Source organism: Equus przewalskii, chromosome 9 (genome assembly GCF_037783145.1).
Source record: "Equus przewalskii isolate Varuska chromosome 9, EquPr2, whole genome shotgun sequence".
Classification (NCBI taxonomy): Eukaryota; Metazoa; Chordata; class Mammalia; order Perissodactyla; family Equidae; genus Equus; species Equus przewalskii.
In genome coordinates, this window is record NC_091839.1 from 65303954 (window position 1) to 65313652 (window position 9699).

Consider the following 9699-nt stretch of genomic DNA (forward strand, 5'->3'; position numbering starts at 1 on the left):
TTAGACTTTTTGTTGCGTTTAAACTGGGGAATAACTAGAGTTCGCTTGCGTCAGCAATCCACACTGCCTCTTCCTTGGGTCTGGGCTCTCAATGTTCCCAGCCTCGGCCCCCGCCTCCCACCCCCAGGCCAGCCCGCCAAGTCTGGCCCACCACTATTCCCCTAACGCCCCTTCCGCCGCCTGACCCATCCTAAAGTCGTACGACAGAGGACTCCGCTGTACCCCCACACCGCCGGAAGGATGGAGAGCGTCGCAGGAAGCAGGTCCGAGCCACGAGAGTTCTCAGGGCGGGAAAGAGAACCGAGATGCATGTTTCACATTGAAGCGCATCCTCTTTCACCTAGCTCTAAAACGAAACAGAAAATCGCAGCTGCTGTATCAAGGGCTGAAGAGGCAGCGAAGGCCCTCTCCGACCTCCCCGCAGTTCCTAGGATGATTGCTCTCGCAGCCAAGGAGTCCTGTCCCCGAAAGTTACCGAAACTTTAAAGGACGCCGGCCAAGGAGACCCGGGGCGGCCCGAGGCAGGGTAAGGCCTCCTGGACTCCTCGAAAGCAGCTCGCACCGGGAGGAGCCAGAGGCGGGGCGTGAACAACGCAGACCCAGCGGGTTCGGGAGGAGGACATCACACAGAAAGGAGCGGGAATGGATTCTAGAGGGCCAGAAGGGACCGGCCCCAGAGAGTGGAATTGAGGTGAGGGAGCTGGCCGCAGGTGGACCCGGTCGGAGGAGGCGCAAAGGAGGTGGAGCAGGGCAGCGGGCACAGGCTTCAGCCACGTCTACTTTTCCCGCAGAGGGAGCTCCTCCGCGCCCGGGAGCAGTCCCCGGACTCCTCTGACATCCTGTCTGTGACGACCCGGATCTTCTAGGGGATTCCTGGGGCCAGCGCAGTCTCTCCCGGCACGTCGCCAGGAGTCGAGAGCACAGAATCTCTCCCGCCACGCCACCCCCCAGACGCACGCGCTCAACTCGCCAGTGTGAGGCCGGGGCTCTCCCGCAAACACCTTTCCCCACCACGCATGAACTTTCTCTATCTCTCCAAGTGTACGAGCCCCCATTCTCTTCCTCCCCCTTCTCTCCTGCTTTAGCCTGGGAAATCCCTACAATTCACCGTGCGAAGCCCAAGGGCTCAAGCTCGGGGCCGCGCAGTTCGCCGCAGCCTCGGTCACAAGCTCGCCGCAGAGGAGCCCGGTGAAACAGCGCCAGCCCCTCGGGCGCTTGTCCCTTGCTCATCCATTGCCTCCCCCTGGTCCCCGCCCCCCACCGTCCCCTCCCGTCCCCCACTGTCCGCCACCGTCCCCCACTGTCCCCCACCGTCCCCCAACCTTCCCCGTTCCCCCTCCCCCTTCACCCTCCCCAACCGCGGCCCGGGAGTGGCGTCAGCACGCCCGCCTGGCGTGGGGTTTAAATGCCCACTAGCGGGAGCCCGGGCGCTTCTATCCCGGAGCGCGGTGGGGACTGGAATTGCAGGGGCGGGAGGGGAGCGTGCAAGCGGGATCCCGAGCCGCGGAGCGCGCTGCCCTTCGCTCCACCGCCGTTAACTCGGGAGCTGGGGTCCAAGCGCCGCCCATGTAGCATCCCGGCGCTCCGCCGATCGAGAGTTGATAATAAAACCCTTAACCGTCTCCGCTGCGGAGAGCCATGAGCTGTCTGGATGTTATGTACCAAGTCTACGGTCCTCCCCAGCCTTACTTCGCAGCCGCCTACACCCCGTACCACCAGGTACGTGTCTCTTCCCGGCCGGGGCCTCGGAGACGCGTGGCGCGCCCCAGCTTCCGGAAGCACAGCCTGTACCCCGAGGTCCGCGGCGCCTCCGCGCGGGTCCCGGGCGTCCGACCAGCGGCGGGCGCCGCCCGGATGCGGGGATTGCCGCCGCTGCCACCCAGTGGGTTGAGCTAACCCCTTTAGCTTGCCCGTTTGCTCTCTCGGGAAGGCAGCTAAGCCCTGCTAATGCGTGCTCAGGTCTTGCTGGGACTAATCAGACGAGGATCGCGCGGGCTGGATTGTTTCCTTAGAGTCAGTCGGACTCCAGATTCTTCCGAGCCCGGTGCGGGTGCGGGGAGATGCGAGCAAAGCTCACGCAGGGAAAATAAAACTTAGGTCCCAAAGGTGAGAGTGACAACAATACAAAAGCGAAGGCCTGTCTCTCTTTCTGTCTGAGATGCAAAGACCCGCGTTGTCATCCCTGCAAGCTTATTATCTAAGGCATAATTTTTCTTCCGCTTCAATTCTCAGGCGATCAGGCCAATTTAATTCCAGACCCAGAGAATTCGTTTCAAAGAGAACCGCACGAACGCATTGGTTTTGTAATCTTTGCTTTTTAAAGTTCTGGGGAGTATTATTGTGATTCGATTGACCCAACCCAGCAGAGGCGAGCTTCATAGATAATATTTCGCTTTCTTGAGCGTAACTGAATCGCGCTGTCCTTCCTTCAACAAACCCACTTTTAAGAAGACCACTTAACCCCGGTTCTGCAAACGCTTCAAGTTTTCTGTAGTTATTCTATTCTCTCTTTTCTGCGGGCTGCATCTGGTCGACCAATTTTTCTTTCTGTTTCTTCAGCTGATGTACTAGAAACTGAGGATGGTAGTCCAGGAAGAGAACAAGAACATACACCTGGGGCCTTAGGAGTCCCCAGCAGGTCGCAAAGTGAGGGCTTGGACTCCTGCTTCGGGGAAATTGAAATATATCCCAAAGCTGAGTCCTTGCTTGTGCCAATTTTGCTTGCAAATTCAGAATGTCTATTGGAAAATGCCTTGATGAATTAGTGATGGAATGGGTAGGTTTTGAGTTTTGCTTTTTTCCCCCTCCTCCTCTCCATTTTTAAACTTTCCAACCAGAAGTTTGTTTCATCTCAAGGTTAATTTTAGGAATCACCAGAGTCCCTCATTGTAAGCCAAGTGGGAATGTGGTGGAAGTGGTGATATTGCTAAATAAATATTCAGTGTCTGAGATGAGCTCCTTCCCAGGCTGGGACTATTGCGAAGATGAAAGAGGATTTGGTTTTTGTCTGTTTGGTCCTTTCTCCTCCCTTACCCTGGACCAATTTATTGCATTAAGATCTCTGTTCAGGGCCCCCCTTTGAGGCCGTCTCTGCCTGCATAATGCTTTAACATTGCATTTCCGTGCATTGCTCATTTCTAAGAAAATGTTTTCAGCACTCCAATTGGTTTTTTAAATCACTATCAGTCAATTTAGCCAACCTCACAGCCAAGATCTTCTTCTCCTTTTTATCACTTGTTTCCTCAATGTGCATAGAGATGGTGACCATAGAAATGCTCACAGCCCACTGGTTTTTCTTTACTCAGAGGAAGATCTCTTTAAAAACTGAGATAGACTTTTAAACGGACACTTTATGGGTGATCAAATAGTTTGCATTTATTAAAATGATCCATGTCGTGATGTTATTCAACATTTTTTCCCCGTATGATTCTTTCCTAAGTGAAACTATTTCAAACCTTCTGCCACAGTTCTTTCTTTCCATCCTGGTGGTGGGGAGTGGATTTTGGCATTTTCCAGTTCCATCATGAAGATGCTTAATACTGCATCTTGTGAGTCTGCCCCAGATTCTCAGGCACAGAACAGTCAGGCCCTAACTGGACTTGGGTGCCCTTTGCCTTGGAGCCTGATTTTAAAAATATATCTACCCCAGGCCTGGCTCTGTGGTCAAACTCAGCTCATAACCTGGCTGCTTAGGCATCTTCCAGGACCTTCACCCTGACACCTTCAGAGAACTTTCCCTGTGGCCTGGCAGCAATTCTGGGAAGACACAGGCACCAAGAAGGGCAATCTGCCTCCCAGGAAGCCCATCCTTGTTTGGCTGCAGGTTAAGGAGGCCGCTGACTGTGCAGCCCACGTTATTGAGCACAGGGCTTAGGCACTGAGGCCAGTTGCCCCCTGGATACCTTAGGGATCCGGATAAGGAAGTGCAGTCTGAATCCAAATTGCCGTCTCTTTTGAAATTGACTATTGTTTCTCTGTTTGAGCAGAAACTAGCCTATTACTCCAAAATGCAGGAAGCCCAGGAGTGCAACGCCAGCCCCAGCAACAGCAGCGGCAGCGGCAGCTCCTCCTTTTCCAGCCAAACTCCGGCCAGTATAAAAGAAGAAGAAGGCAGCCCGGAGAAAGAGCGCCCACCAGAGGCAGAGTACATCAACTCCCGGTGCGTCCTCTTCACCTATTTCCAGGGGGACATCAGCTCCGTGGTGGACGAGCACTTCAGCAGGGCCCTGAGCCAGCCTAGCAGCTATTCCCCAAGCTGTACAAGCAGCAAAGCACCGAGGACCTCCGGGCCCTGGAGGGGTGAGTTTGGGGTCCTACTGGCAAGGGTGGATAGAGAGCCCTTTAGCCTGGGGCCCTCCCACAGGGACTTGAGGAGATGCCGCTAAAAGAATACTAGGTGTCAGAGAAAAGGTGACGAGGCGACGGTAAAGAAATAGGTCCAGGCATAAGACGTCTCCTTGAAGAAGCAGAGCAGAGCAGTGACCTACCCATGGAACTGAGGGGCCTGGGTTTGTGCATTGGCTCTACCACTTCATAGCAGTATGACCTTGGGCAAGTCTCTTAACCTCTTTGAGGTCACTCTATTTACTGGCCTCTAAAATTAGAATAATACTTGCCTTCTTAACTATTGCTGGAGATGACTACGAGACAAAACAGAAAAATGTCTGTCAATGAGCTGTGGAAATGTGAGGTTTCCAGCACTCTCCCAGCCAGAGGGGGGGAACAGGATTTCAACCAAAACTTAAAGCGCCCTCTTTCACCAGTTTCTGAACATTTGCCCAGAGGAAAAAGTCCTAGATCCTGCTGCAAGTAAAATGTGCTCAAGAACGTCTCCTATAACCTACCTATGCCTTTTGCCAGATTTCGGTTGCTTGGGAAATCTTGAAGCAGAAAATGTCTTTCAATAAGCAACTAAAGTAATGAAGAAATAAGAGCTTAGGCACAGCTGAGCCATCTCTAAGGGTTTTCCTTAAACACACCCCCTCTTTACTGTTCTGTGTTTCTCACAACACATCGCTTTACCTTGCCTGGGACAATGATTTCTTGGACGAGTCAACTAAATCTCCCTTCTGTTCTGAAATCTCAACCTCCTTTTATTTCCGAGACGAGGTGAGGGTAACTACTTGGTAAAGTTTCTCACCAAGCTGAGAAATGAGAACTTTGTTGTATAACGGGAAACAAATATTACATTGGGAGGGAAATGACAACCCTCACCTACCCATTTTTTCTTAAGAGTCTGACCGTTTGTGCAAGCCTTGCCTAGACAAGATCCAAAAAACATTAGTTTTGAATACACAACATTCTTTTTATTCTCCAGTTGCCTATTTTGACAGGAAGACAGTTCACTGCTTTCGAATGCATTGTTGAAGCATTTTTTATTTTCTAGTGTGTGGTGCAGATGCCTTCCGTGGAGGATGTGCTCTGTAAATCCCCTGAATTAAATGTCTTTCTTTCCCTCCCCACTAAAGGCAACAAATTTGATCTAAATGCTGTTCGCTTAAAATGCTTCCAGGCACTAGGGGTCAACAGCGATACAGTAATAATTATTATTCCTGGCGTCTGCTTTAGTACAGGAAGTTTATTAATTACAACTTAAAGACTTGTCCCTTCGTGTCCCTCTATGTAAATAATACAGCTGCCCTTTGAATATGTCTAGTTTACTCTTTTGCTTGAGATCTTGGAAAAAGATATATTTGAAAGAAGGTTTCTAGAAAGGAGGCTAATAATAGCAAGACTTTGAAATATGTCGATGGACTTCCAGTCTATCAGAGGCCTTGGAGGGGCACATTTTCTGGAGCAAGGGAGACTGAAACGCGAGAGGCGGTAGTGAGATCGCTAGGCGGCCGACCAAGAGTGGGAAGAGGCATCTTTAGCTTGAGGAGAAGGCTGCGGTCTGGGAAAAGGGAGGCCGTGTCTGCCCTGCGGCTGCCGCGGCATCTCGGCCCGCATTCGCCCGGGAGCTCCCTGCGCCCCCAAAACTAGGGCTGGGGTGGGGTGTCTCTCCGCTCTTCCTCTCCCAGCCTGTCTCCCGCACTGGAGACGCGTCTGCAAAATCCGAGGCAGCGGCCTTCCTCCCCAAGGGACTGCCCCGATTTTGCTGTGCCTCGACCTCGCATCCACAGGCTGCAGCCCGCTTAGAAAGGCGCCACCCCAGGGGCCAGGCTGCCCGTGCGCTCCCCGCCGCGGCTTGCGCGCCCGGCGCGCTCAGCTCTCCTGCCGTGTGGGGTCAGCACCCCGTCTCCCTGCGGTGACATGCTCCTCTCTTCCTTTCCTGCCCTCCGCCTCGCCGGCCTCCAGACGGCTCCTTCCCGATGAGCCAGCGCAGCTTCCCCGCCTCCTTCTGGAACAGCGCGTACCAGGCGCCGGTGCCCGCGCCGCTGGGCAGCCCGCTGGCCGCCGCGCACTCAGAGCTGCCCTTCGCCGCCGCTGACCCCTACTCGCCGGCCGCGCTGCACGGCCACCTGCACCAGGGCGCGGCCGAGCCCTGGCCCCACGCGCACCCGCACCACGCGCATCCACACCACCCCTACGCGCTGGGCGGCGCCCTTGGCGCCCAGGCCGCCGCCTACCCGCGGCCCGCAGCCGTGCACGAGGTCTACGCGCCGCACTTCGACCCGCGCTACGGGCCGCTGCTGATGCCCGCCGCCTCGGGGCGCCCGGCCCGCCTCGCGCCAGCCCCGGCGCCCGCGCCCGGCAGCCCACCCTGCGAGCTCTCAGCCAAGAGTGAGCCCTCCGGCGGCGCGTGGGCCGCGCCCGGGGGACCTTTCGCGAGCCCCGCGGGGGACGTGGCCCAGGGTCTGGGCCTCAGCGTGGATTCAGGTAAGCGGGAGAGGGAGGAGCTTGGCCTCCCCGGATCCCTTCTGCCCTGTGCCCGACGACCTTGGGCTGAGTCCCGGACGCCCCTAGTTCTCCTTGGAAACCCCTGTGACCCGAAGATCTACGTGCCAGGGTTGTGTTGCAGCAGACACATGACCCTGTGCCATGAGTGTGGGCAGAATGAGAAAGCAGGACCCTGCCCTAAGCTGGCTGGTGAATTTTACAGAGGATTTTTTAAAATAACGTTTGTTGCAAAGGTTCTAGCTCTGCGCTGTTCAATCACGTAGCCACTAGCCACATGTATCGGTTGAGCACTTGAAATGTGGCGGCCGAATTGGGATGTTCTGGAATACAGTGTATAATACACACTGGATTTCAAAACTTTGTACAAAACAAGAATGTAAAATTCATCTCACTAATATTTTTATTTTGATTGCATGCTGAAATATTTTCAGCATGTTGCATATCGAATATATTGGGTTAAATAAAATACATTACGTACTAAGATTCTCACTTGTTTCTTTTTACTTTTTTTCAACGAGGCTGCTAGAAAATTTAGAATTACTCCTGTGTTTCCCATTGTGTTTTTATTGGACAGCGCTGATCTGGAGTACCTGCAAAGAGTGTGGTTTAAAATCCTCTACAGCTTGAGGAGGAGGGGGCCTTGTCACCTAATGACAAGTATAAGGAAAGAAAAATATGACTCTATTATCGACTTAATTGTCAAATTAAATAGGTTTCTTAAAAACGTAAAACTTAGGAAGAATATTATTTTGAAGATAAGTCTCTGACTTAACGAGTTGAATTTGAAAGGTACATTCAAATAAGGGTTTATTCTTGCTTGCTTTATTTTTAGGGCAAATGAAAAAAAATAGTTCTATTATAAATGCACTCATTGGCTGGTAGGTTTGCCCATTCTCCCTTGGCTCAAGTGAAGATTTGACATTTCTGTTTGCTTTGTTTTTTATTTCATTCATGCCCTTTAGATGAATTCTGTGACTTTCACAATAAAACAGTGGTGTTTGTCTTTCTCTTTCCTTAACTATCTTGTGCCTTCCCTCCCCCAACCCCTTCTCTCTCCTTCTCTCTTTCTCTTCTCTCCCTCTCTCTCTCTCTTTTATTTTCTCTCTGTTTTCAGGTTTGCAACCCCAGGACAAAAGCAAGGATTTGTACTGGTTTTAGACAGCCCACCTTCTTCCCTGTAGGTCTCTGCGTAGCGCAATTGGTGACACTCAAAGCTGAAATCGAGTGGGTTTGTAACAGCTTCTGATCTTGGTTTGCAGCTCGTCGCTACTCCCTCTGTGGAACATCTCTCCTGAGCTGATCCGCTGACCCAGGGTTTCCCCTCCCCTTTCCCTTCTGACCAGCCAAGGAGGCTCAGCATCTCTGCCTCTCACTCCATGGATGAGGACATGGGGGAAGGCAGAGACTTCAAACTTCTCCATGTACTGGGAAAACCAAAACACACATCGACAGAAATTTCATCTAAGAGTAATTCCTTCTGGCGAAAGAGCAGATCCAAAGACTGAATTATGTTTAACGACTTTTGGGCGAACCACTGGAAATATCTGTGGTGAGATCACTTCGGTGATATGATGTCATAAGTTTTCTTGGAAAGAGGGAAAGAAAAAGACTTTTTAGTGTGAATATTTTTTATGCTGATGTGAATTACTTCATGAAGTAGTGTGATCATAGCACTACTGTTGTCAATATCCTCAGACTTAAAATGTATTTGTCTTTGCATCGAAGACTGTGGTAGAGAAGTCAAAAGAAGCTAATTCCTTCTTCCTCACCTCGTAGCCTCCAGCTCCCTTCCTGCCCACTCCCTCCCTACAACACCCACTCCAGACACAAAGACACACTTTTCCCTTTGGACTGTGAACATGGAAGCCTCAGCCTGAATGTGAGTGGCAAGTGGCTTATCTGGAGCCACCTGCCCAAGTCTTACTGAAATGCAGCTGTTGTGGGACAACTGTTTAAAACTCCAGAAATACATCGACCAAGGTGGCACTTCCCAGTGTTTGGCACAACAATTGCAATTGCACTGGATATATTTTATATATATGTGTGTGTGTATATATCATATTTTTTACAAGGAACATTTTATGATGAAAGAAGAAACCCTTCTCTGCCTTCTCTCCCACAAATTCTGTCCCTCCTTCTATCCTCCTATGAATGAAAAAAGCAACAAGAGACCCCAACTGTCTCCATGAAGTAGAACTAGGAATCACCACAAGGGGAAGAAATGTCCATGGAGCCTCCAATACCTCGAATATTTTTCTCAGTCTCTATGGTCATGATTGGGTCACTTTAGTGTTGGGACAGGGGAAGGGGTCTATGTGTGGGCAAAGCTCAAGGTGATGAGGAAGAAGAAACGAACATTAAAGATGTCTATTTACTACAAGATCACTGTGTTATTTCATAAAAAGAAAATAAATGTCTTAGGTTTTCTCTAGCAAAATAAAATAACTTATAGTAGTATGATCTGATGTTAGTTAAGTAATATTACTTTATATGTATGTTTGCATTTTTCCAAAATGTTTGCCATGCTTTGAAACCTGTCAACCCCTTTCATCAACCCTGGAGATGAGAGGTTAGGTACCCCTCTCTGTTTTGCAGATGAGAAAGTCATGGCCAATGGGAGCCCAGGGCTTACTTGCTAGCGTTTATCGAGTAGAAGCAGAGATGGTTCAGAAAGCACTGCCTGTACACCAGTCGGTCAAATACACATTTATTATTCTCCAGAAGAGAGTTATTGTTACTTCGTAAATTCTAGACTCTTGACAGTAGAGTCATCAGTTAAAAAGTATTATCGAAATATTGGTTATTTTCTATTTTAACAAGTTAGGCTAAGAAACCAAGCCTACCACTAGGAAGAAAAAA

The 9699-nt window shown here is 50.8% G+C and overlaps 1 protein-coding gene across 4 annotated transcripts; it reads left to right on the forward strand.

The window, feature by feature from the left end:
- Window positions 1-331: 331 nt before the first annotated feature.
- VGLL2 (vestigial like family member 2) lies at window positions 332-9300 on the forward strand. Of its 4 annotated transcripts, none has more exons than XM_070556901.1 (6): window positions 332-691; window positions 792-974; window positions 1086-1719; window positions 4014-4299; window positions 6298-6819; window positions 8100-9300. In XM_070556901.1, the coding sequence occupies exons 3-6, from the start codon at window positions 1639-1641 to the stop codon at window positions 8138-8140; spliced, it is 930 nt and encodes a 309-aa protein (XP_070413002.1). In that variant the 5' UTR covers window positions 332-691; window positions 792-974; window positions 1086-1638; the 3' UTR covers window positions 8141-9300. The 4 variants fall into 4 exon arrangements, with proteins under 4 accessions (XP_070413002.1, XP_070413000.1, XP_070412999.1 ...); XM_070556899.1 differs by having other exon boundaries at window positions 423-691; window positions 3987-4299; XM_070556898.1 differs by lacking the exons at window positions 332-691; window positions 792-974 and having other exon boundaries at window positions 1426-1719; window positions 3987-4299; window positions 7955-9300.
- Window positions 9301-9699: the final 399 nt, after the last annotated feature.